This window comes from Agrilus planipennis, unplaced genomic scaffold (genome assembly GCF_000699045.2).
Source record: "Agrilus planipennis isolate EAB-ADULT unplaced genomic scaffold, Apla_2.0 scaffold227, whole genome shotgun sequence".
Classification (NCBI taxonomy): domain Eukaryota; kingdom Metazoa; phylum Arthropoda; class Insecta; order Coleoptera; family Buprestidae; genus Agrilus; species Agrilus planipennis.
In genome coordinates this window covers 366,426-393,441 of record NW_020439150.1, presented here as the reverse complement: position 1 = coordinate 393,441, position 27,016 = coordinate 366,426, and the positions used below count along the sequence as shown (strand labels likewise).

The following is a 27,016-nucleotide window of genomic DNA, read 5'->3' as shown; positions in this document are numbered from 1 at the left end:
TATTACAATTAATTACTCATCTACTGTAGTTTAATAGAGTTTTAATAAATTATTAATGAATAATAGGATTATAGATATATATTTTGTTGTATTGTTTGCAACGTTTTTATTAAATGAAAATACAAATTTCCCAACTTGTCTATTTAATAGTATAATTTTTATGAGTTTTTTTCATTCAAAATTTTCTTGTACTAACCATGTTTACTACTTAAATATGTTATATTGTTTCATTACAAAGAATAACCGTCTCATTAAAGAAAGTTAACGTATTTTTTGAAATGTAAGGCAAGCCGAGCAACCTCAAATTATAGAAAATTTTTCAGTTTTATTTCATAGTTGACACTGTATTTTACTTTAGTAGTTTATTGAAAGTTTCACCCAAAAAGAAAAACGTCGTGACGTAAGTCGCTCCACGACTGTTTCGCATATTTTCTTAACTCTGCAGGACTTGTCGGGCCCAAACATAATAACAACGAGAAAGAAAAGGATGGCTATGGCAGGGACTGTTATTTTAAAGTAGATATCTCAGTCGAATGGGAGGAAAAATGAAATTGTTTCCAAAATTTTATTTTACCAATAAAATTACATTATCCACAGTCCACAGTAAAGCTGGAAGGCTATTATCTACCGCACTATGTTTCACCGTTTGGTGTTGTTTTTAAATCAACTACCCACATGTATTTATAAGTCTTTCTTTTCCTTGTAATTTTAAATTTAATGAACGCAATATGTTAGAAAACAATGCCTATTTTCATGTTTCAATTATTGTATTTCTTTGATAGAATAGGTCTTTTAAAATATTTTCAATGAGACCTACCTGTACTTATAAACTTTACAATATGGACCTTGCATTTAAAAAAAATAACCTTTAAGTACAAAATTACCAACCTGCGTACTTTCTCAAATTTCATTTACTAAACGCCTAGGTAAATAATAAAGACCAGTCTACTTTAATTAGTAGCAATAGTTAATAACTCATAAATTTGTATTAAATACCCAATATAGACAAAAAAAATGCAATTTCGATGCTTAAAGTAGATAGCTGTTTATGACAATATCGATTTTGTATATTTAAACGAACCTATTCTAATACCTTCATAGGTAGTTTTCGTATAATGTGGCTTCATGTTAACAAGATTTTGTACACTTTATTAGTTGCTACAAAATAGTCAAAATAACGGAATTTTTATTATCTACCTATCTACTATTTTACACCTTTCGTTGAATGATTATTACAAAGAAAACACTTTTTTCTTCTAAATGCTGGACTGATTCAGATGTTCCATAAATATAAATTGTCATTGAACTTTTCTTGATTTACCTATGTATACAGTACAAAATAAACTAAGTAGGTACTGCTGTAAATAGTACTAAAAATGTATTTTGTTTACATGTTTTGTGTTTGTAGATATTGAGACATTTTTTTCAATTTTAACTGAAGCAATTTATAATTATTTCAATAGTACCTAGTACTTAGGTAGGTACTACAATACAAAAATTGTGGAAATGTGGTACAGATGGGCACAACTAGGTAGGCAAATTTCAAATCTGTATCTTTTTATAGGTAAATACTTATTATAAATGAGTAGGATTGAACTTACGCATCTGTAGCATTGTATTTGGAATGTTTAATACAAAAATTGAAATTTTTTAAAAAAACAATACTCAAGTAGATAGTTACGTCTAGATTTGTTGGAGAATAGAAAAATTAAATTAAGTTGAAGGGGTTCGCTAGTTGAAGGTACCTACAAACTTGCACAAATAAGTACCAGCGTTGTTTTAATTTGTAAAAAGTGTTCATTAACATTTCCAAATTTATGCCATAAAAATGCACCTAAATTCGTTTATATTATACCTAGTTTAAGGCATAAATACAGATCTATTGGTATCAGAGCTTTTAAAGTAGACGATGATCCTATCTACAAACGCGGTCTCTTATTTAAGGCTCTATCCCCTTTAATAAGGTTTATTATTGTATTGTAGGTACCTATCTACAGAAATGATGTACATTTTAGAGAAATTAAATTTGGGAATCAAATTTAGATGGGCTCAAAGTTTGGCATGGACTATTTATTTTGGTATAGGTACCTTCATATTTCTTGGAAGTATTAAGCAACCATTTGACAATTTGGTTTTTGGTTCTTTTCCTACATTTCATTTGTTTTATTGGATATTTAGTTAAATTCGTACCTATTGTAATTAAATTTAGATGGCCTGTAATGAATACTTACACACAAAAGTAAAAACATTGATAAATATTCTGTACCTATTCGAAATAGTTACTAAAATAACAGTGTGTACCTACATGTTCAGGTTTACCTACAAAAACCACAGCTTAAATTGTTACTGCAGTATTTATATTTTATTTTATTTTTAATTACAGAAAAACAATTGAATACCTATAATTACTGTTGTTTATTTCTAATAGGTATTTAGTACTCCTGCGCTAATTACTTTTTATCTATTATTACAAAAAAACAGACAGAAGTACCTATTTAGTTAATCAGTTATTAATTTTGGTATTCAAAAAAGGTGCGATAGGTACTTAGAACTATGTAAATATGTATGATCATTTATAGTGGACAATAAATTTAGAACGAAATATATAATCCTATAGAGATTAATAATAATCATAATCGAAATCCTGCTGTATATTATACTAAATGATAAAGTATTTTATTTATTTAGCTCTTAAAAATAGTTATTTATGATACCTATAAACCTCAACGTACAAAAATTCTAAAATAGCTGAAACGACAAAAAATTACATAAATATTCTAGTCAAATAAATTATTAAGTGTATGTGTTTGTGCAACATTATACCTAATAGGTACCTATAATTTATTTTATAGAATTCACGTACTATTTCATGTCATTGACCAAAAGAAATTCAGTGTTGCAATTCCTTGTCAGGGTATTTTGTTTACTAAAAAGACACGTCAGCAGTGGAGAGTGTAATTTGACAACGTTGCATTTATGTACCATATGTTTTTCTTTCCTGAGACCATGCAAAGATCGAATGCAATTGTGAAATTGTAATTGTTACGTGACAAGAAAGAATATTTTTTTTTAGTTTTTAAATAGAAATTCCACGTTTGTATGAAATTTTTAAGCTGTTAAATGAAAAGTTCCCTAATTATGTTTGACTGAATAGAAATTTATTAGAAATAATAAGTTGCTTGCGTCCACAAAATACGTCGTGACATACCAACGAACATTACCGAACGCGTTTCCATTTAACTCGTCAAGGACAACGAATATCGACCAGTCATAAATTTTCGTGCTGCGTTGCCAATTTTACAGAAACTGCTGGAGATATATTGCACGCGGTTTGCGAGGAAAATTTCTTGTCTGACGGAAGTTATTTTTTGTAGTACATATTTTTAAAAATTAAGCACGTGCTAAATGGACGTATAAAAATAAGTACTCAAAAATGTCGTAAACGTTGTTAAAAATAGTCGTGTATGTATGTAGTATGCTAGCGCTATTATTTTGCCACCGATTCCCCAGGGTTACGCTTTCACTTATTAAATGGCTGTTTGGTTTTGGCGGACGACTCGCAAACCCAAACAGACACCAAATTAGAGAAATCTCAAACATTATAGGAGATTACAAACATTTTTAAGACACTGGTAGAAATATGTGGAAATACCCCAATTTAGTGTTATAACCTAGCCCCACCACACCAACACAATGGTTCTCGAACATTTCAGAACGTTCTCGATTCTTTCGGTCTAGTTCACTCCATAATATTTATATGAGGACAATCCTAGATATTTGAGAATATTATAAATGAGGATCATGCAGGGCAGACATACTCGGAATTGAACTGGTGTTCCTGGGAATCTTGGGTATAGGTGGGTGAGAAATTTAAGACGGGCGAGATGAAAGGAGATAAATGGAGGATTACTGTCTCAAAATTTTCCCCCGAAGTTTTGGCCATGGAAGACATACGATGTGTTGAACCGGTATTCTTAGGAATTTTGGAAATGGGTGGGCGGTAGTAGCCAAGGAGAACATGACAAGATGGGTGGAGTGGAGGCAGTACAGAATTGTCTTTTGAAGATTTCCCCTCTTCCACGAAAACATAAAAAAAAAAAAATTTACCTCCGAAGATTTGGCTATGGAAGACGTTCTTAGGAATTTTGGAAATGGGTGAGCAATGGTTGTTAAAAAGAGAAAGACAAGATGGATGGGGCGGAGAGAGTACAGAAGTGAAATCCTTATCTGTTGAATATTACTGCCTTCAAAATTTGGGCCAAAACGGACGGGATGAAGAATGTAGAAAAGTGAAACTCTTATCTGTGGAACACTGCTGTCTCAGCATTTACCTCCGAAGATTTGGCTATGGAAGACGTTCTTAGGAATTTTGGAAATGGGTGAGCGGTGGTTAAAGAGAGAAAGACAAGACGAATGGGGTGGAAAGAGTAGAGAAGTGAAATTCTTATCTGTTGAATAAAATTGCCTCTAAAATTTGGACCAAGACAAACGAGATGAAGAAAGTAGAGAAATGAAGCTCTTATCTGTGGAGCATTACCGTCTCAAAATTTGCCTCCGAAGTTTAGGGTATGGAAGACGTACCACGTGCTGAACCGGTATTCTTAGTAATTTTGGATATGACTAGTTGTTCAGAAGAGAATGACAAGATGGGTGGGGTGGAGAGAATAGAGAAGTAAAATCCTTCTGTTGAATATTACTGCCTCCAAAATTTGGGCCAAGACGGATGAAATGAAGAAAGTAGAGAAGTAAAACCCTTATCTGTAAAGAATTACTGTCTCAAAATTTACCTCCGAAGCAGACGTACTCAGAATCCAACCGATACCATTTGGAATATTGACCATGGAACGGTTGGATCGAAATAATTAAGGAGAAAAGAACAAGATGGATGAGGTGAAGACAGTAGAAAACTGAAACTATTATCTCTGAAGTGTTACTGTCTCAGCATTTGCCTCAAAAACTAGAGCTATTGCAAATGTACACGGAACCGAACTGGACGCGAAGGAATCATAGGAACGAGTGGGTAGTGGCAAGTAAAATGCTTTTCTGTGGAACGTTACCGCTTCAGCTTTGCCCCCAGAACTTTGGCCAAGACGGTGAACATTCTAAATGTGGACCACCCTACGAACATTCAAGAACATTCTTACATAAGTGTGTTCTTAGCCCCCCTCCCCACCCATAATAGACATCGCACATTCCAGAACGTTTTCGATTCTTCCGGTTCTGTTCACTGTAGAAAATTCTAGCCGAGAATAATCGTACGCATTCGAGAACAACCTGAGAACAATGCCAGAAATACTCAAGAAAATTCTAGTACACCCCCACTAGCTTATTTTAAACTGAGGTTTGGTAGCTGGTGGTCAACCCGCAAACCCACACTCACACCAAAATTGAGAAACTTTGAACATTAAGTATAGGAGATTCCAGACATTCTTCGGAGCACTTGAGCCGAAATGTGAAGATGCTCTAGTTCAGAAAAATTAGATTATTAATTACAAAAAGCCATTTTTGGTTCTTAATTAGTCGTTTATTGATAGTAATTAAGGTTTCAAACATTTCTTCGTGCCTCAATCATTTTCTTTTTCGCTTCCTTGAAACTTTGTAACACTTGCTCGACGGTTTTTATTAAACTGGAGCACCTCAACTTGTCGAGAATGGCGTTTTGAGGGTCAGTTAGTCCTAGTTCATCTAGAAATGCTTGAGATTGGTTAATGATATTGAACCTAACATCCAGTTGGCCAGTACCAACAGTGTAGGATCCAAATTTATTCAAAATTGTATCCTGAAAATCAATTAACAGGTTAGTGTTTCCAAAAAAGTGTTTTAACAATTGAAACAATTAACAAACCAGAGCGCTCGTTCTTTAACGCTTACTAGATAATAATTAATTAATAGGGACGTTTTGATTGGTCGATTTTTGGTTATTTGATAACTCTTTAGTATTTTTAAAAATTGAAAGGAAAACAAAGTCAAAAAACAGGATGACCCAGTTGTTCAGGAATATTTTTTTTTATTTTGAAAGTCTAACCTCATAATCTTTTGGTATATTTATCCACTCTATGTTTGCATTTCCCCTGTAATCACCAATAAAGAACCGTCTTAATTCTGATAACGGACCAGCTCCTTTCATTCGCAAACAGTTCAGTTTGCAAGAGTAAATTCCTGGTTGAGAGACTGGCAAGACCAGGTAAGCCAAGCCTTCGGTTCTATACCTGTTCCAGCCGTCTTTCGAAACGACCTCGAAGTATATACAGGGTGCTTCTAAAATGGCATCAAAATCAACCAAATTGTATTCCAAAATTATTTCGAAAGGAGATCCAAAAAATGATAAATTGTCTTTTAAATAAGAATGACAAGACTGAGTACGACCAGTTAGCAATTTATTATCACTGCAGGACCATCTTTTCGGTAAATCAATCAAGTATTCGACATATATGTCGTTGTATTCAAAATCTTTTGCTGCCAGTATTTCAAGAAATATGAATACCCTCATTTTGTTAAGCGGTGGTAACTCAAAATCTGTACCAATTTTACGTTTCCTTATTAGATGTCGATATTGTATCATCTGAAATGAAACTGAACGTTTAATTCAATTCCTTTACTGTTTTTTGTTCTCAAATGGGACATTTCATAATATTCATCAATAGTAATAATAATAAAAACCATAAGGCAATATTATGGTATCATCAGGGTTAAATACAAAATAAAAGGCATTTTCTAATAGAAGATGGGTATCATAAAATTAAGAATATGGTCAGAAAGTTATACAACCAACATTACACCTTACTAAACACCTTTGCGTACGTGGTTAAAAACAGTTACCAGAGGCGTGCGATGTAATAATTTTCGGGTAAATAATAATTATATTTTTAAAGAAAATGTTTTTCGTATATATAATGACCTTTGCAAATTTTATAATTTAAAAAAAGAAGAAATTTTCAATTATAGTAAGCGAAAACGAAAAAATTTCATCAAATAATACAGAATCGTATGGAGATTTGTTTCAAATCGACCTAGTCAAATATATACAGGGTGTGATATTAGATTAATAATCCACCAACCTTTTCACAAATTTCTTCTTCTGTTGTGCTAGGACTGGTCTTAATATTTTCCGAAACATCTTCTACGCGATAAACAAATGCATACTGCTTATCATCTTCAAATTCTAGCAAGTACGGATCTGCTTCCGAAAAATCCGGATTAATTACCAATATTTGATTATTCCTGTCATACTTTATCGTACAAAGAATAAACTCGTTTTTAATCCATATATCGTCGATATAACGACTACAGTTTCGCAGTTGATTATTATTATTTAAATCATTTTGTAATTTAGACACACTTACCCAAAATCGGCCATTATTTGGTACTTTTCGAAATTATGACCAACAACTGGATTATTAATTGCATTTTGAATACTTGTTTCAAAATCGTAGTTTTTATAATTTTGAAAGCCATTATCATTAATTAATTTCAAAGTCTCCATTTTGTTAACTAGGTCACTTTTTACGCATGTATTGTTCAGTGGAGACTTAAAAAGATACATATTTTGTATTATATATGAACGAAATATTAAACTATAAAGTGTCTAAGTTTTTTTGGTGACATTTTCAAGTGTTAATCACGTTTTCTTCAATAACATCATACTCATCTAAGTGGTATTGGTAATATCAATCATATTTGACAAATGAGTGCTCATTTAGAAACAAAAAGAAGATAAATTAATCGGAAAATACAAAGCAATTACAAAATTTAAGTGGATGCATATTTAATAGAACCCACTTAAGACAAGTTACATGACGCGTCTCGACACCCAATGTGTCATCCTCAGTTATGTAGATTCTTTCTTTCTCGAGACCGATCCACACACCTACACCGTAGTGCAAAAAGGGGGGGGGGCAAGACGAAAAATTATTTTCTTTAGCCGTCTTTAAGAATTGTGGGAAGGGGCGGATTGTTGCGGTTGAGGAGACAAAGAGAGAGAAAGACAAGACGGACAAGATGAAGAATGTGAAGAAGTGAAACACTTATCTGTGGAGCATTCCTGCCTCAGCATTATCCTATTTTCAAAGTTTGGCCCAGGGAAGGCGTTCCATAAATCGAACTGGTATCCTTGGGAATATTGGAAATGGGTGGGTGGTAAGGGTTAAGAAGAGAAAGACAACATGGGAGGGGCGAGGACAATAGAGAAGTGAAACCTTTGTATGTTGAACATTACTGCCTCCAAGTGTTGGGCCAAAATGAACGAAATGAAAGAAGTAGAGAAGTGAAATACTTATTTGTGGAGCATTATTGCCTCAGAATTTAGCTCCAAGACTTGGACCAGGGTAAACGTACCTTAAATCAAATCGATATGCTTAGGAATCTTGGAAATAGATTGGTGGTAGGGGTTAAAGAGAGAATGACAAGGCGAATGGGGTAAAGACAGTAGAGAAGTGGAACCCTTACCCATTGGACATTATTGCCTCCAAAGGTTGGGCCAAGAAGAACGAGATAAAAAAAAATAGGGAAGTGAAACCCTCATCTGTGAAGCATTACTGTGTTAGCATTTATCTCCAACCAGTATTCATAGAAATTTTGGAAATGGGTTTGCGGTTATGGTTAAGGAGAAAAAGACAAGATCGATGGGGTGAAGACAGTAGAGAATTGAAGTCATTGTCTCAGAGTAAATGTACTCGAAATCGAACCGATGCTCGAAGAAATTTTGTTAGCGGGTGAATAGTAGTGATTAAGGAGAAAAAGTCAAGACGGACAAGATGGAAGGCAGTAGAGAAGTGCAACACTTATCTGTGGAGGAGTATTGCCTCAGCATTTGCCTTCTCAAAAGTTGGACCATTGTAGATGGAAACCGGGATCGAGTCGCTGTCCTTCCATTACAACGTTACGATCTAACAACTAGCACATGTCACTCCATCAATCCAATAGAGGCAATCTGCCATAATATTTACTTTACTTTGTATAATACGTAGAACTGTGACTATCAAATGTGCACGTTTGAAGAACCTTTTCATATTTATAAATTAATATTATCGATACCACTGGGATGAAGATGCCTCCACCGAAAAATATATAGGGTTGTTCGGAAAGTCATTTCGTTTTTTCCCGACAGAGGATTTAATTGTATTCTTTTGCACCCAACTTCACATTTAAGCCATATAATTTTTATATGCTTTGAGAGCTCATATAGCATGGCTTGTGTGTGAAAAATTCCAATTAATTCTACGCAGTAGTTTTTGGTTGGTGCCCTTTTAAATATGGAGAGCGATAAGCAGCATTTTCGACATACCTTACTGTTTTACTACAGAAAGGGTAAAAATGCTGTTCAAGCCAGAAAGAAATTGACTGATGTGTATGCAAAAGGTGTGTTGACAGTACGCCAGTGCCAGAACTGGTTCGCTAAATTTCGATTCGGCAATTTTGATGTCGAAGATGCACCACGTTCGGGAAGGCCGGTTGAAGCTGATAAAGACGCGATAAAGGCATTAGTTGATGTGAACCGGTGAATAACAACACGTAAGATCGGATTGAGGTTAAATTTATCAAATTCAACAGTTTATGACCACTTGAAAGGCCTGGGATTATCCTCGAAGCTCGATGTATGGGTTCCCCATGTTTTCACAGAGAGAAATCTGTGTCGCCGCATTGACGTCTGCGATTCGCTTCTCAAACGTCACGAAAATGATCCGTTTTTGAAGCGCATCATCACTGGGGACGAAAAATGGGTTGTATACAACAACGTCAAACGCAAGAGGTCATGGAGCAAAAAAGATAAACCGGCTCAAACCATTTCCAAAGCCGATATTCACCAAAAAACGGTGATGCTGTCTGTTTGGTGGGATTTTAAAGGAACCGTTTTTTTTGAGCTTTTACCGGATAATACAACGTTTAATTCGGAAGTCTACTGTCATCAGCTGGACAAACTGAATGATGCACTTCAACAGAAAAGGTCAGAACTAATCAACAGGAAAGGTGTAGTGTTTCACCAAGACAACGCGAGACCTCACACAAGTTTGGTCACTCGCCAAAAGCTTTTACAGCTTGAATGGGATACAATGCTACACCCACCATATTCTCCAGACCTGGCACCATCGGATTATTATTTGTTCCGGTCACTCCAAAATTTTTTAGACGGTAAAACCTTCACCTCAAATGAGGAGGTCAAAAACCTCCTCGGTCAGTTTTTTGCCAGCAAAGACCAAAAATTTTATGAGCGTGGAATTATGCTACTACCAGAAAGATGGCAAAAGGTGTTGGACCAGAACGGTCAATATATAATTTAATAAAGTATTTGTTTATTATACGAAAACTGTCTTTCATTTCCCCCAAAAAAAACGAAATGACTTTCCGAACAACCCTATAAAATGCTTAATTGCTGTTATACCATGCAAGTTTTGAGTTTTTTCTGTAAATTTATTTTTTGTGTTCGTTCTGTTACCTTCGCAAGGTGGTAAAATTGCAATGCTGTCAACATAACCTATAAGGTCAAAGCGCATGGCTGCCGTAAAGACAATACAATAGAGCAGGCAACTGCCATGATGGTCAACACTCACTTTCTTCGTGGTGTCTTTCCTAGTACAACTTTATGGTTCTAAAAATTTAGGTGTGCCAAAAAGTAATGTTGGCAGCACTGAGAAAGTTTGTTAGTTTAGAGAGCTAACATCAGGGATGGTGTCGTAAACTACACATCCACCCACGGTTTTTTTTTATGTTTTCGTGGAAGAGGGGAAATCTTCAAAAGACACCCAGCCGTCTGTGCGAGTCGGAACTCGTCGGACCATGGGGTTTCCGTACCATTGCTTTATAAGCAAAACGAACGTTTTTTTTTTATTACCTCTTCTGGTATACTGTCGTCAGAAACATAAGTGAAAAACAATCCCGTGTAATCTTTTTGTTTTTGAACATTGTCGTGATGTTTTCTATCGCTGTCCGACAAACAATTTGCGTAGTTCTCGTAGAATAGGCGCTCAGACTTACTGTATACTTTCTCTTGCCATTGAAACACCTTAGATTCTTCACGGCCATCCTCTGGACTGTTGTTACTCGGTAATTCTTTTAATGTAATCCTGGGGAGACACAAGCCAATATTATTTTGCTTGCCGATATGCTTAATAATAAATAATTAATTAACATCAATTGGTACGTGGTGCGGAAATATTAGGTGCATCAAATAATGTGCCATAATTTTTTTGTTACGAACCTCAGTCTGAAATCACTGACATCATAAATAGTTTTGTAAATTGCTGAATATTTTTTAACATAATTATCGTCGAAGTGACTCATGCTTATCGTTAATGTCGACTATCGATTTCAATTCAATTATTGTAATATAGTCACAGTCACCATTTTCATGTTCACAAGTTGATCGTAGATTGTTTCCAAATGAATCACTACAATAATTACGTTTGAAAAACGATTACCTTAAAATTAGAAGCAATATGTTATATTATTATCGAAAACAAAGTCTCTAACGTGTACAGAAAAGAATTTCTTTGTATTCTTTATCAGTAACTGCTTAATTGAAATAGTTACGTGAATACTATACTAGGTTTTTGTAGTTTTTGTTTTCATTTAAACGTCCTGGTTTCCGCTCTGACGATTCCCCCTTTTCAGAGGGCGGTATGGATTAAAGTGTTAATAGATACAGAAGCGCAACTTGAGTTAGTCGAAAGAGGTTAAATATAATAAACCCCGAAAAGTTTATGCACTAAAAAAAAGATGCATCATTACCTTACCATTTACTACACCATTATTTAAAATGAATTATGAATAATCTTCGTTCAACTCATAAATTAAATATAATGTTTCCACAGGGTACAGGTAATCGTAACTTTTGGGTTTTGACGTTTGGTACTTCAAAATGTAACCTTTAAATGACAGAAACGATACATAATGGATTTCTTATAGTCAAATATTTCTTATTATCATTTATTTATTTTGAGTTTTTAGTAGATACAATTGGGATATAAAGTGTAAAGTGAATGTATAAATCTTCCATTCAGGTTCGGGTTTGTTTCCCTAGGAACATCGAATCCTCTGCTGCATTTATTAGGGTTTATATTTTATTAAGAAATGATCTTTTATGAAGTTTTTTTTGTAAGATCCTTTTACCCCAAGATTAGATTGTGGTATTAGTTTGTTTTCGTAAAACTTTTCTTCTTTAATTTCTCTTCAGAAAATAAGAAATGGTTAAATAGTTAGTTCTCTTGGGTTACGAGTGTGACTGACCAATACAATACAAGATATGCTTCATTAAAGCCCTCTGGACGTAAAGTGGTTCCCCATTTAGATGTCCGGGCGGGGATTACCTCAGGAAATGTCATTAAGAAGTGCAATAGGGGAAGATGCGCCAGTCGGAGCGTGGAATGTTACAATTATGATGCAAGCAGGGAAGTTAAAAAATTTGATTAGAAAGAGTAGGAGAACAGAAGGCGCTATGTGGAAGTCAATAAGAAATAGGTAAGATAAATTGGTAGGACACCTTCTCAGGTATGAAGGGTGTTGGAGGCGGAAACAGGAGTTAGGAGGTGTAGAGATAGACCTAGATTAGATTATAGTTAACGAATAGTTAAGGATCTAGGATGGTCTAGTTTTAGAGAAATGCTCAGGATAAAAAAGAGTGGAGGTGCGTGTCCACCAGTTCTAAGATTGACGATCCTACGATGTTGATGATGATGATGATGTGCTTCATTTCCACTCGCTGATGATGGTGGATAGCATGTCTCATCTACTTTCAGTGTGGTGCATAATGGTGCTGAGTAAGATGGAAGGTCTTCTTCAGCATCCTTCAGGAATCATAGGAAGAAGGAAAAGACGAAAGACAGACCAGATGAAGACAGTACAAGAGAGAGCTTTTAGACGCTCCATGAGAACCAATTGTAAAGCAATGACTAAAATTTCAAAAGGACGCTGTAGCAATCAACGTTTTGTTTACAGAAAAATTGTGCTGTTTGCCCTCTGCGAACGAATATAGATCACCTTTGTCATAAATAAAAAATCTGTCATAAACTTTAATGAGTTTAACTCCCTCAATTACTCCAAGTGTTCCACCACTGCCCAAAACCCAACTCGAAGCTTGCTAGTGTTATGCCATTGCGCAGGAATCATGTGAGGAACTTGATTGGTGGATACGACGAAAAGCAAAGCCGAATGTAAACAGTCGGAAATTGTGCATTCTTTTTAAATTCATTCAAACAGTGCTCTAACAATGAAAAATAACAAAAGCGCAGAAGAAGTAAACTTTCAAGTCTGACGAAACAAGAAAATCACAAAGTGCTTTCAACATTTTCGTTTCTTTCTCCAGGCACAAGCCGCTTTCCAGATAGATCGTCATTATTATTATGTAGCCAGCTTGTAGTGCAGTGCCTTGAGCGTTAAAGCAATTATTATGTCGTACACGTAAACCAGAATTTGTTTCAAAACGCGTTAGTTGACTTAAAGTGCATCAACACAAGAGCTGCTAAATGGATGTGTAAGCATATGTAATAAACCTAGTAAGGTGTACAGTTTTGTGTGGATAGTTCGATGACCATGGAATCAGGTAAGATGATCGGAAGAAACCGTTAGGTAGACTCTTGAAATGCTCTTGATTGATACTATACCTACTGGCGATCAGGTATACGCATACCAAAAATGCCTATTTATATACATTCTTGTGTTTCGGAAATTATGAAGTTTGACTTAAAATGTAAAAGAACGGAAATAGTTCAGCAACGAGGAAAATTGAAAAGCGATTTTTGAGAGTTACGTCTTTTTCAATAAAAATTTCATTAAATATTTATTCCATTACAACAAATAACATAAGAAAGCTACCCATCTCATATATATGTTGATTCAAAAAAATAAATTACAATGAAGTTTAAAGCACTATTTTTTCCTTAATAAAAATAAGATTATTAAATTTAATAATTTGTATATATTTGGATATTAGGAACAGATTTTGAGACTGTCGTCTGTCTGTCTGTCTGGGTCAATTTCCGAAACGCCCGCGTCTACCGTGTTACCATTCCATAGGATGATAAAAAGCCTCCCCCAATATAATTTGATAAGCTTTATATCATCTCACTGTCAACAACTGTAGGAATTTAGATGAAATATCATCGTTTTCTTTTGGCGACTGCAGAAGATTTCGGAAAAACATCAGTATTATGTGTTAGGAGCAGGGAAAGATTGAGCTTTTGTTTTTTGTTGTTAACCCGATCTAAAGTTTAGTTTTCAACAAACCATACGAATGAAAAAATAAAAAAGTGACCTTTTTGTAGGGTTGAAACTGGCGCTCTCTGGGGACTATTTTGAAAAAAAGATATTTATGATGATTTTGCAATCATATTGCGTGGGCGGGTTGTAAACATGGAGAAAACGATTTTTCCCAGAAATAAGACCTAGACAAATTGATTTTTCGCCCTTGTAAACCTCTATGCCTTAAATTTCATCGAAATTGAGGTCGTTTTCCTATTATACGTCAAATATTGCTGATAAAGGATTCAAGGCATTTGAAACTCGAACTGACTCCGTTTCATTGAATTTAGAGATTCAGACATTTATAGAACTTCCGAATTTTGTCGAACTATTGACGAAAATTGCTGAAGATTAGTATATATTCGATATTTTACAAGGTTTAATATCTTTGTATATTAATATTTTACCATTCTCCTAATAAACAGTAAGTAAATGCGATTTTTTTCTGGGGGGGTTCCTTAAATCAGAAAAAATCGTAGGGAATGGTGAAATATCGTATACGGGTCTCGGGAAGAATGTATGACACCCGCCTTCCCGGGAGTTTGTAGCCAACGCCTTCAGTTTGAGTGACAGTTCGCCCGGGAGAGAATATTACACTTTCTTTCCTCATACAATTAACCCAGTGATCAAAACCTAATGGGCTTATACCTTCCGTTAGGATAGAATCTTGAAGTTTCACACCAAGGAAGGTTTACAAGTGTCTCTTGAAGAAAGTATGGCACCCGCCTTCCCAGGAATTTTTAACCCATTCCTTTAGTTCGAGTGGCAGTTTACACCCGGGAGGGAATGTTGTACTTTCTTTCCTTACATATTGATCCAGAGATTAAAACCTATTGGGCTTATCCCTTCCGTTAGGATAGAAACTTGAAGTTTGTAACCAAGGAAGGTTTAGAAGTGAAGGAAGAACTTCAGATCATATATAACGGTAAAAGTAAGGAATCCTGAGGACGCGGTTCTTACTAACATTTTTCTGGGTTTTTGTGGTGATTTTTTACATTTTCCAAATGTAAATGTTACTGTAGATACGTACATTGTCGTTGAAATAAAACCAAAGTCAAATTAATTTTTTTTTAAATTCCTCGTAAGCCTAATACGAAAAAGATGTTCTCCAAAATTTGTATTTGCGTTGCTACATCGGAATTTACATAATGGTAGATACCGTAGGCGATTGTGAAGATGACAAAGTTCAACAGAATATTAACATCCAAAATTTTGGTTGCATGCAGCACGGAAAAAAAGAAGAACGCGCTTAAGGTGTAACTGACTAAAGCGGTTCCATTTTCGCTTTGCAAACATTCACCCATGTCGTATAAATGGTCCCCGAAGGTTCCATCGTAATTTTGCGCCATTTTTATCAGACGACCTCCGAAAGAATTCGTCAAATTTATGAGCAAACTCTCGAGTGGGTTCCAGAATCCGGGCAAACTGAATTCCAAAATAGCCATCGATATTAGAAAATCAATTAAAAATTGACTTCTATTCCCAAGTAGTCTTAGATGACGCGGATAAAGCGACATTGTCCAAGTTAGTATGAATACTCCAGTTTGGAAAATAATGGCCGGCAAGAGGGGCCCGTATGGCATAAAAACTGCCGGTATAAAAATCGTATATCCATATAAGTTTAGTAATAAGGCTGAAAAAGTGGCCATGAATTTTCCCCGCACTTTTACTAGGCTGAACATCTCATTTGGATCGAATAATGTGCGGTAACACGTTAATTTAAATTTCAATCTAACGTACAACTGACATTTTTAAGGTTAGAATGACATACAGTTATTTGGATAGATATAGATCTAAGTATACCCAGTGGGACATCTAATAATCACCTAGGCTGTGAAATTGAAACAGAAATATTTTATTTTATTTTCAAATGGGTGTCTGTTGATACGCCATTTTTGAAAACATTCGAAATAAGCCATTTTATCCATCTCATTGTTAGTAACTTTAGGGATTTCGAAATAGCGTTTTTTTCGGTCACCCTCTGCAGAAGATTACCCGATAATTACGAAAACACATCAGTATCATAGCGTTAGGAACAAGGAAAGGTTGGGCTTTTATTTATTGTTGTTACCCCTATCTAAAGTTCAGTTTTCTACAAACCGTAGGTATAAAATAAGAATAAAAAAAAGTGAGCAGTTTGCAGGATTAGAACTCGCGCACTCTCGCGTAGTAGACCAACCCTGTAACCATCGGACTATTTTCAAAAAAGTTATTTGTGATGATTTTGCAACCATTTTGGACACTCATAATTGTTTCAAAATCAGGTTATGTTGGATAATGATAAAAAATTCAAAGGAATGTTTGTGTTTGGATATCTAACAACACTAAAATATCTTGTCTGATTTTTGGATTTATGGTGATATGTTCTTATTGTTTGTTTATAGAGTACGCGAATACACTTTTGATGTATTACGTTGTAATAAAAAGAATTATTACATGGTATTTTTTATGTTTTAGATTTCATTGGTAGAAAGTGTACATATGTTGTTTGGTTTAATAAAATTAGGTAAAGAATGAGATACTAATTGCACTTGCATTTATAGTAATCAAATATTATACAAAACAAAGATTTTTAGGATTTCCATGAATATCTTTTTTGCCTTAATACATTTTTATTAAATAAAATAGTAATACAAAAATGTATGTCACAATAAAGGTATAACATATTTTTGCTGACTTCAGTAGAACCTGAGCGTGTGTTTTATTTCCTGGAAGACAACTACAATTGCTTTTTTTCTGTTTAAAGTGCTTACAGTATTTGTACAACGATTCTATAAAATCAAGTATCTTTGTCAAGCAGAAAGTGTAAAATACCGCGAATTAAATGTTAAGAATTGAGTTTGGGATTACTGAATTATTTGAAAAAGAAAAATAACAAATTATGTGGTGTCGTGGGATACCCGGATCCTTCCGAATTATTATTCCATATAAGTTTCTTGTGGAGGGTAGAGATACCGGAGCCAAACCGAATACCAGGCTCATCTCTAATTATATTCACTAGATGACAAACTAATAGAATTGTCAGATCTCTCTCTCTCTCTCTCTTTTTTTGTAAGAAGTAAATAAGAGGGAGAGAGATGTCTACTAACACGTTCAATTTTTGGCCAGCGTTGCCAGAACCAGTGAAATTTCCCTAGAGCTAGGAAAATTAGAGACAGCTTAAGGGAAAGGGGATTCTTATTTAATTTATAATATAACAGGTTCTTCCCCCCTATCAGTCACTGTGAGCTCAAAACTGTTAACACTATTGCTTCGAGTGGTCGAAATTCACTTTTGTGAACAATTTGTTTAATCAATCTCATTGTGTTAAAAATTGTTTGAAAAATTAAATTTAAAGGAATTGTTTGTAAATAGGTATGCAACACATCGTACACCTCAGCATAAGAAATTGCTGATACTAACTACGTAATACTACTTTACCCCGTGCTGGCAGCACTCATAATTTCTTTTATATATAATATTTAATTTTTGTACGAAATGAATTCTTGTTATAAGGTTACTTCCACTTTAAATACCTATGAATAACGTTTCTTCCTTTTTTTTTGTTTAAACTTTCTTTGACGGAAATATCAGTAAAAAAAAACTACGAAATAAAAAGAAATTCATTTGGCAACATTGATCTTTGTTGGCTAAATACTTGCAACCTGCAATAAGAGACTTCGCTCTAATAATTAAAGAAAATATGCTCCTAGAAAGTAAAAAACAAATATTTTTTAAGTCTCGGCTTGTTTTGCTGTCCCCTAAGTCAGTTACACATATTTTATACTTCGACTTACTTAGTTAGACATTAGGTTAGGTTAGGTTAGGTTAGGTTATCTTAGGCTCATGCTCAATAAATGTATTAAAATGCGTTTATTTGCGTAGAACGTTTGTGTTTCAAGTTTCAACTGCTCCTAATGCTTTAACGGAACGAGGACCAACTTTACTTCATAATTTACGCGATAGATGGCAGTACTATACACTTCTGCGTATAATAATTGTATTAGAAAGTGTTTCCGTATACCTATGTACTTAAACTTTATCACATTCATGTCATAAAGTTGGCATTTACGATAAACTTTTGATAAACTGATAGCTGTTTGCAAATGTATCTATAATTACACATTAGTAATCGTCCCACGGTGAACGATGATTACATATATTTTTAATGTGCTAGAATATATATTCATATATGTATAAGTAAAGTTTTTTAATAATAATAAAATTTAAATCCAATTAGCCTTTATACTGTTTCTTTAAAAAAAAATAAAAAAAGTAAAAAATGAGTTCGTTCAATAGAAGATTCCCTTTTCGTATAGGACCAAGATCAAACACCGATGCGTCAGAAATGCCTTTAAGGGAGAGACGCAATCCTGATCAGCACTGGAGGAGTGTGTTTGCGAGGGTAAGTCTACCATCCGATTATATTTGATAGGGTGAATTTAATATTTAAAATTTGCAAATAAGTTAGTCCAAGGACATTACGAACATTTCCTAACGCAAAAGTCGTAGGGATAGTAATGTTTTTCTTTTTTTGTCGTTACCTTTAACCATTAAGCATCCGGTACCCGGCCGATCCGCCACTTTTGGGCGGGTACCTAGGCCTGCCATCTATCCGGGTTTCCTCGAATTTATCTTTAACGAGCGGAAACGGTTTTAAACACATTTTTTGTGTCAGGGAAATCCTAATTAATTGGAAGATAAGCAATAAATTAAAAGAAACCTTAGTTAATAATTGATTCACGGTTTCTTCTCTGAACAAAACCAAGTATAATTTGAAGAACTTTAGCTGCTCAAATTTTCACAAATTCCTGATGAAGAAAAAAGACATTTTAGCAAAAATTGGAAAGTCTGAAAGGTACCAAAATGAATAAAAAGAACTAAATCAAAAATTCTAATTAAAATCTGATGATTTGATGCCAAAAAGAAGACTGTTCCTAATTATTCTGTTATCAGATTACTTACCGTGATCTTCACTCTAAGTCTAAAATTTTATTTGTTTGACTTGACTATTTTATTTGTTACGCTGTAGTTGTCTTTGTTAATTTTTGTGTAGCTTTGCTAAATAATGAGCAAACAAGCTGTATAAAAGAATAAAGAAATTTAAATATAAACTTTGTGTGCAAAAATATTTTTTTACGGGCGTCTGGGAAAAAACTCGGTAATGGTCTAGATGATGGCCGCCATTCCCTTCAGGGTGGGGGTAGGGGTGGTCGAAAGAGGGTGGTCACCTGAGTAAAATCCCATAAAAAATTTGCGGCGGTCTCACCACCATAAAAAGCTATGGGGGTTGAAAGTTGATTATTTTGACAATTTTCATACACTATAATTCAAATAAAATTCAATAAAAAAATATTTTCAAGCGGGAGGAGGTGGGGGATCGAAAGAAGGTGGTCACTTGAACAAAACCCGATAACATAACATAACCTAACATACCCTATTGATAAAGATATTTAAATAATGTGTTTATATAACTTTCTCAATATTTTTATGTATTTTTCATTAGTGTTACCTTTGAATATTGTTTGAGAATGACTATATAAATATTTACATGCCTAGAAATGTATAAAAATTGGCATATTTATTAACTTTGAACCCCCATAACTATTTATGGGCGTGAGACCGCCACGAACTTTTTATGGTACAGTGGTGGGGGAGACCTCCTCTTTCGACCCCCACCACCCCCGCGGGTGGGGGCCATCATCTAGACCTTTACCAAAAACTCAATTTCACATAAATGTTTGGGGGTTTGTCTGGCGTCGGCAATTTAGATGATGGCAACCCTACGGGTACCGGATCCAAGCTGAGCAAATTTAATACGAATGTTAATATTTTTGATTTTTTTTTAATAGTGTACAAAATGTATTTTATTGTATAGGTTTATCTTGATCCATGCTATTCTATAAATATATATATTGTTTGTTTTTTTACCTGATATCATAATGTGAATCACAACAGAAAGATTACAAAATAAAAGAGAGGGAAACAGATCACTGTTCTCTTATCATGATAGACTTAACTAATAGTAATTTTGTTAAGACCTGCAAAATAATAAAAAAAAAACGACATCCTCTTTAGTTTTGGATTAAACAATAGAGATAAGTGGTCGACTTGGAATTACGAAATTATTATTATGGTGCAATACTTGTAATTTGGTATCTAATTTTATGTTAAGGTATATTTTCATTTCAAAATAAACATTTAGAGTTTGATACTCGACGATAAAGATAACTTTTCAAGATGTTTATAGCATTATTAATCAAATTGTCCTTGGCATACTTTAATCTGTTATCAGTAGGAAACTATTATTATAAAAAAAAAAACAATTGGATTAATATAAGAAATACAAAAACAGGACAGAAGAAGAAGGGCAAAACAAATATAAGCATCTAGCAAGGAGGAGTTAGAGATAGCTTTAAATAAAATGGAAGCGGTATTAACAAAAGAAAAAGGGAAAGAGCGAATATAAAGGTAGGAGACGAAAGATTTTAGGTATTTAGGAAATCAGATAAGTCAAGACGGAAGGAGTAGTAGGGATATAAAGCAGAGGATAGCGCAAGGTCGAGTTGCTTTCAATATAAAGAAGTCACTTCTACGCTCGCGAACGATTAATTTAGAAATTCGAAAAAGGTTGTTAAAGGTGTATGTTTGGAGCGCGGCGTTGTACGGCTGCGAAACATGGACAGTGGGCGCGGCGGGAAAGAGAAGGTTAGAAGCGTTCGAAATGTGGTGTTACAGGCAAATGATGAGGATACCGTGGATAGAGAAGGTTAGAAATTAAGAGGTATTAGAAAGAGTAAGAGAACAGAGGACTCTATGGAAGCTAATCAAAAATAGAGACGAGATAGGCTAGTAGGACACCTTCTCAGGCATGAAGGTCTAGTCAGAGACATATTAGAGGCAGAAACGGAAGTTAGGAGTTGTAAAGGTAGACCTAGATTAGATTACTGTTCGGAATTAATTAAGGATGTGGGTTGTTGTAGCTTTAGGGAAATGCGAGGATTAGCGCAGGATAGAAAAGAGTGGAGATACGTGTCTAACGACCTTATGATGATGATTTCTCAAGTGGCATATATGGCGCCTGTCCATATATTTCAGTAAATTACAGTTTTTAATCAAGTCTATTTATAGCTTCTCCAAAAACTGTCCTAAACTAACCGCACTCCCAATATCTTTTGAACAAAGTGTACTTAACACTCCTCAAAGGATTTAAATTCTATTGACTTCTCTTATATTTGTATAAAAGGAACGGCTAAATGTATTTGTACAAATTTCCCTACACTTCATCGTATTTTCAAAAGATGTTTTGCTTTTTAATTCGTCTGTACTGTATATTGTGTAAGGGTTCTATCCCTTGAATAAATTGTATTTCAACGTTTCAAGTTGTCGGTGATGGAGTTTAAAAAAATTTTTCCAAACTTCCTTAGAATTAGTTAAAAAAAAAACATTTTTTGATTTGTTAAAGGTGGATACTGATAACGATGGTGTTATAAACATGTCCGAATTGAAAGCATTTATTATTAGTCAGAACAATTCCGAGGGACTTGCGGACCATGTTGTCCAAAGGATCTTGAAAGATGGCGACGGAAACAACGACAGTGTTCTTAATTACGATGAATTTCTGCATTTGGTACACAATCCTAAATATGGACAAATATTCGGACAACTTGTCAGAAGATATACAGACAGGTAGGCATGTAAGCAATATTGAAAAACAGAACAGTAAACGTTGAACACGGATCGAATATGAATCTAGTCGCGAATATCTAGCTATAGATGGCGTTCGTTGCGCTGTCTATGGTTATTAACTAATCTTGCTGCGGTGGTTAGGTTTGGTCAACATTCTAATTAAGAGCTTATTAATTTAACAAGACCTTGTTGAACATTTTAATCTAAAATTAGTGGAGAATCTCAACAGTAGGCGCTTACTGCCTTGTATGTTTTTATTTTATTGGTTTGAATCTCCTAAAGAGAATTTCTCAGTATGGAATAGCCTAGTCTAACCTAACCCAGTTCATGGTCAATAAAATGTGATCTTAGATAATTTTTGTATTTATAGTTACATCCACTTTCTGCTTCCTCGACGGCGAGATCCTCATCGAACAGTAGTAGATGGAGCAGTCGAAGATGCCACAACTTGTTGCCCTCCAGCTCTAGGGATGGTTATAATATCCCTAATTGAAATAGTATTTTACGCAATAGATGCTGCAAAAGGTTCCACCGTAAACGCCACAGGCCCTATAGCCAGTCTCTTCATTTACGATCCACATAGGAGATACGAAGCGTGGAGGTACATCACGTACATGTTTGTACATATTGGGTGAGTACCATTTCAGGGTTCTGCACTTTTATGGTGAAACAGCGCTGTTTGTCACCTAGAGAAGTGGTGTAGCGGTTTATGTCGTTACATAGCACCAGTATGAATCCGGCTCCGATTGCCTGGTTCAAATGAACTTCAACATTACTCATAATAGGGACAAAGTTTACTAGGGGGGCGGTTACGTCTCTTAATTGGTTCTCGTCATTTTGCAAAAAGATTTAGACAAAATTTGTATGCCTTTAAAAGTGAAATTAATTGTGTACACCCTTTCGGGGTTTTAAAAACAAAAAGGGTAGTTTCACCCTATGTATTTTCCCCCTGCTCTTAGTAGGTCACCACTTCCTAATATCCGACCATGTTTCCGTAAAATTTGGATGACATTAACATATTATGCTATTGGTTCCACACATTTTCATTCACTTCTCTTCTGCTTCTATTTCGTCCTTCTCATCGTCTCTTTCCCTCAACTACCAGCTACCCATTCCCACAATTCATACAAGAACGCTGAAGAGAGCCTTCCGTTGTACCTTTCGGTTTTGCTCCAGAGTAGTAGTGTTTCATCATAAATGTCTACAACTGACAATATACTACCAATTATTTTATTTTATCTTTATTTATTATATACAGATGCTTCCATCTAGTGGTCAATTTGGCGGTTCAAATTCTTCTTGGAGTGCCTCTAGAAATGGTTCATCGATGGTGGAGAGTTTTGCTGATATATTTCGCAGGAGTAATAGCTGGATCGTTGGGAACGTCACTCACAGACCCTTCGGTGAAGCTTGCTGGAGCCAGTGGTGGTGTATACTCACTGATAACAGCCCATATTTCGTCCATTATCATGGTATATAACGGTGGCATGTTACGGATAATTTTTCTATAGGGTTGTTCGGAAAGTCATTTCGTTTTTTCCCGACAGAGGATTTAATTGTATTCTTTTGCACCCAACTTCACATTTAAGCCGTATAATTTGTATATGCTCTGAGAGCTTATATAGCAAGGCTTGTGTGTGAAAAATTCCAATTAATTCTACGCAGTAGTTTTTGGTTGGTGCCCTTTTAAATATGGAGAGCGATAAGCAGCATTTTCGACATACCTTACTGTTTTACTACAGAAAGGGTAAAAATGCTGTTCAAGCCAGAAAGAAATTGACTGATGTGTATGGAGAAGGTGTGTTGACAGTACGCCAGTGCCAGAACTGGTTCGCTAAATTTCGATCCGGCAATTTTGATGTCGAAGATGCACCACGTTCGGGAAGGCCGGTTGAAGCTGATAAAGACGCGATAAAGGCATTAGTTGATGTGAACCGGCGAATAACAACACGTGAGATCGGATTGAGGTTAAATTTATCAAATTCAACAGTTTATGACCACTTGAAAGGCCTGGGATTATCCTCGAAGCTCGATGTATGGGTTCCCCATGTTCTCACAGAGAGAAATCTGTGTCGCCGCATTGACGTCTGCGATTCGCTTCTCAAACGTCACGAAAATGATCCGTTTTTGAAGCGCATCATCACTGGGGACGAAAAATGGGTTGTATACAACAACGTCAAACGCAAGAGGTCATGGAGCAAAAAAGATGAACCGGCTCAAACCATTTCCAAAGCCGATATTCACCAAAAAAAGGTGATGCTGTCTGTTTGGTGGGATTTTAAAGGAATCGTTTTTTTTGAGCTTTTACCGGATAACACAACGATTAATTCGGAAGTCTACTGTCATCAGCTGGACAAACTGAATGATGCACTTCAACAGAAAAGGTCAGAACTAATCAACAGGAAAGGTGTAGTGTTTCACCAAGACAACGCGAGACCTCACACAAGTTTGGTCACTCGCCAAAAGCTTTTACAGCTTGAATGGGATACAATGCTACACCCACCATATTCTCCAGACCTGGCACCATCGGATTATTATTTGTTCCGGTCACTCCAAAATTTTTTAGACGGTAAAACCTTCACCTCAAATGAGGAGGTCAAAAACCTCCTCGATCAGTTTTTTGCCAGCAAAGACCAAAAATTTTATGAGTGTGGAATTATGCTACTACCAGAAAGACGGCAAAAGGTGTTGGACCAGAACGGTCAATATATAATTTAATAAAGTATTTGTTTATTATACGAAAACTGTCTTTCACTTCCACAGAAAAAAACGAAATGACTTTCCGAAGAACCCTATAGTTTGATTTGTTAACAAAATACGTCAATCTATCTTTTTACTTTAGAATTGGAAAGAAATGGAGTTTCCAGCCTTGCAGCTTCTCATTTTTCTTATTATAACGGGCTGTGACGTGGGCACAGCCATCTACAACAGGTATGTTCTAAATATAAACGAACACATTGGTTACTCGGCCCATTTTGCCGGAGCGTTGGCAGGCCTGCTGGTTGGCATTCATATTTTGAGAAATTTTCGAGTTACCCGGGCCGAAAAAATTATTTGGTGGATCAGTACAGTCACCTACGTTTTTCTCATGGGTTTCGCCATTGTGTGGAATATTGCTTATGTCAGCTACTTCCCTACTCAAATATACTCGAAAAATTTTTAATTGTAGAATAGAATTTATACCAGTGGTCGTGGGAATCATAAGATTTCTTACTATAATTTTGGTTACCAGTTCTCACACAAAAAGTAGATGGAACTTGATTTTTTATCGTTCATGTATTAATTACACTGGCCCATGTAATATAGTCCTTGCAGCAGAGGACATAAATTATATTGTTTTTTTCTTTTTTCGATAATACATACGTGTCTAGGTACATTTGTCGGTTGGTTAACATGTAAACACAAAAGACTGGTTTTTATATGATATCTAATATAAACATATAATAACGGTAAATTTTTATTTTTTATAATGTGAATATACAGGGTGTACCAAAAATACAATGATTAATATAGTGAGTGCATTGTCCTACGGTTAGTGTAAGTGATGAACTGTACAATATTATTAATGAAATTGCACAAAAATAATCGTGAATGTAATTATTACTTCTTTCCTTTTTTGGGTGCCTTAAAATTAGTTTTATGAGCCTTTACTATAACTATGCAGTAATAATTATACCTGTCCGATTATTAATAATANCGGTTTATGTCGTTACATAGCACCAGTATGAATCCGGCTCCGATTGCCTGGTTCAAATGAACTTCAACATTACTCATAATAGGGACAAAGTTTACTAGGGGGGCGGTTACGTCTCTTAATTGGTTCTCGTCATTTTGCAAAAAGATTTAGACAAAATTTGTATGCCTTTAAAAGTGAAATTAATTGTGTACACCCTTTCGGGGTTTTAAAAACAAAAAGGGTAGTTTCACCCTATGTATTTTCCCCCTGCTCTTAGTAGGTCACCACTTCCTAATATCCGACCATGTTTCCGTAAAATTTGGATGACATTAACATATTATGCTATTGGTTCCACACATTTTCATTCACTTCTCTTCTGCTTCTATTTCGTCCTTCTCATCGTCTCTTTCCCTCAACTACCAGCTACCCATTCCCACAATTCATACAAGAACGCTGAAGAGAGCCTTCCGTTGTACCTTTCGGTTTTGCTCCAGAGTAGTAGTGTTTCATCATAAATGTCTACAACTGACAATATACTACCAGTTATTTTATTTTATCTTTATTTATTATATACAGATGCTTCCATCTAGTGGTCAATTTGGCGGTTCAAATTCTTCTTGGAGTGCCTCTAGAAATGGTTCATCGATGGTGGAGAGTTTTGCTGATATATTTCGCAGGAGTAATAGCTGGATCGTTGGGAACGTCACTCACAGACCCTTCGGTGAAGCTTGCTGGAGCCAGTGGTGGTGTATACTCACTGATAACAGCCCATATTTCGTCCATTATCATGGTATATAACGGTGGCATGTTACGGATAATTTTTCTATAGGGTTGTTCGGAAAGTCATTTCGTTTTTTCCCGACAGAGGATTTAATTGTATTCTTTTGCACCCAACTTCACATTTAAGCCGTATAATTTTTATATGCTTTGAGAGCTCATATAGCAAGGCTTGTGTGTGAAAAATTCCAATTAATTCTACGCAGTAGTTTTTGGTTGGTGCCCTTTTAAATATGGAGAGCGATAAGCAGCATTTTCGACATATCTTACTGTTTTACTACAGAAAGGGTAAAAATGCTGTTCAAGCCAGAAAGAAATTGACTGATGTGTATGGAGAAGGTGTGTTGACAGTACGCCAGTGCCAGAACTGGTTCGCTAAATTTCGATCCGGCAATTTTGATGTCGAAGATGCGACACGTTCGGGAAGGCCGGTTAAAGCTGATAAAGACGCGATAAGGGCATTGGTTGATGTGAACCGGCGAATAACAACACCTGAGATCGGATTGAGGTTAAATTTATCAAATTCAACAGTTTATGACCACTTGAAAGGCCTGGGATTATCCTCGAAGCTCTATGTATGGGTTCCCTATGTTCTCAAAGAGAGAAATCTGTGTCGCCGCATTGACGTCTGCGATTCGCTTCTCAAACGTCACGAAAATGATC

At 35.3% G+C, this 27,016-nt stretch overlaps 2 protein-coding genes across 10 annotated transcripts in view; one reads left to right on the top strand and one right to left on the bottom strand.

Annotated features, from left to right (window-relative positions):
• Positions 1-5,528: 5,528 nt before the first annotated feature.
• LOC108740287 (Meckel syndrome type 1 protein) overlaps positions 5,529-27,016 on the bottom strand; it is a 29,564-nt gene continuing 8,076 nt past the window's right edge. Inside the window, exons 1-7 of one of the 7 annotated variants that reach the window (XM_018474556.1) lie at positions 11,730-11,823; positions 11,195-11,384; positions 10,829-11,060; positions 7,344-7,528; positions 7,059-7,284; positions 6,026-6,562; positions 5,529-5,779 (exon numbers count right to left, since the gene is read on the bottom strand). In XM_018474556.1, coding sequence (XP_018330058.1) covers positions 5,546-5,779; positions 6,026-6,562; positions 7,059-7,284; positions 7,344-7,528; positions 10,829-11,060; positions 11,195-11,277 — 1,497 coding nt within the window. In that variant the 5' untranslated portion in view covers positions 11,278-11,384; positions 11,730-11,823 and the 3' untranslated portion in view covers positions 5,529-5,545. The other 6 variants (XM_018474554.1, XM_018474553.1, XM_018474555.1 and 3 more) reach the window with 6 other exon arrangements.
• Positions 13,129-25,590, top strand: LOC108740288 (rhomboid-related protein 2). Of its 3 annotated transcripts, XM_025977850.1 has the most exons (6): positions 13,129-13,534; positions 18,531-18,616; positions 21,677-21,900; positions 22,271-22,531; positions 23,159-23,372; positions 24,743-25,590. In XM_025977850.1, exons 1-6 carry the CDS (start codon positions 13,519-13,521, stop codon positions 25,061-25,063), a joined length of 1,122 nt encoding a protein of 373 aa, XP_025833635.1. In that variant the 5' UTR covers positions 13,129-13,518; the 3' UTR covers positions 25,064-25,590. The 3 variants fall into 3 exon arrangements, with proteins under 3 accessions (XP_025833635.1, XP_025833636.1, XP_025833634.1); XM_025977851.1 differs by lacking the exon at positions 18,531-18,616; XM_025977849.1 differs by lacking the exon at positions 13,129-13,534 and having other exon boundaries at positions 18,409-18,616.